The sequence below is a fragment of the Sinocyclocheilus grahami genome, unplaced genomic scaffold (genome assembly GCF_001515645.1).
Source record: "Sinocyclocheilus grahami isolate Dianchi unplaced genomic scaffold, SAMN03320097.WGS_v1.1 scaffold24307.1, whole genome shotgun sequence".
NCBI classification, from domain to species: Eukaryota; Metazoa; Chordata; class Actinopteri; order Cypriniformes; family Cyprinidae; genus Sinocyclocheilus; species Sinocyclocheilus grahami.
Window position 1 is genome coordinate 2,249 of NW_015519425.1, and position 550 is coordinate 2,798.

Here is a 550-nt window from a genome sequence, read left to right on the forward strand (position 1 = left end):
GAAACTAAAAATGCTTTGAATGTGGATACTTTGGTTAACTAAGCCAACACGAACCAGCAGCCCATCAACGACACAAACAGCATTGACAGTTTCAATGTTTTTTATTAAAAGAGCTGCTTTAGTCGAACAGACCGAAGCCCATGTCGTCATCAGACTCCTCGGACTCTTCTTTCTTCTCCTCTTTCTTCTCTTCCTCCTTGGCTGTAATGAAAACAGAAGTGGAGTTCAGAGCCAACAAATCTCAGTGAATAAATCAAACGCACGTGGATGCATCTGAACGAGAGCGTGAGCTCACCGGGTGCGTCTCCACCTGCAGGAGCAGCAGCAGCAGCACCAGCGGCAGCAGCCGGAGCAGCTCCACCACCGGCTCCAACGTTACAGATCAGACTGCCGATGTCAACGCTGGCCAGAGCCTGAACACAGGAAATTACATCAGACTCAATACGCTTCTACTCTCAGCACTTGAAGCTTAAGATGCACTATGACATGAACGTTTAAGCACAACTGACTCCTTAAAGGGGTCATATGATGCGATTTCAAGTTTTCCTTT

The 550-nt window shown here is 47.1% G+C and overlaps 1 protein-coding gene across 1 annotated transcript; it reads right to left on the minus strand.

Annotated features, from left to right (window-relative positions):
• Positions 1-82: 82 nt before the first annotated feature.
• Positions 83-449, minus strand: LOC107580075 (60S acidic ribosomal protein P1-like; the record flags this gene model as incomplete). Its single annotated transcript, XM_016265821.1, has 2 exons — positions 83-201; positions 296-449. Coding segments are annotated over 2 exons (237 nt in total), but the record flags the coding sequence as incomplete, so codon positions are not given.
• Between the last annotated feature and the right edge of the window lie 101 nt (positions 450-550).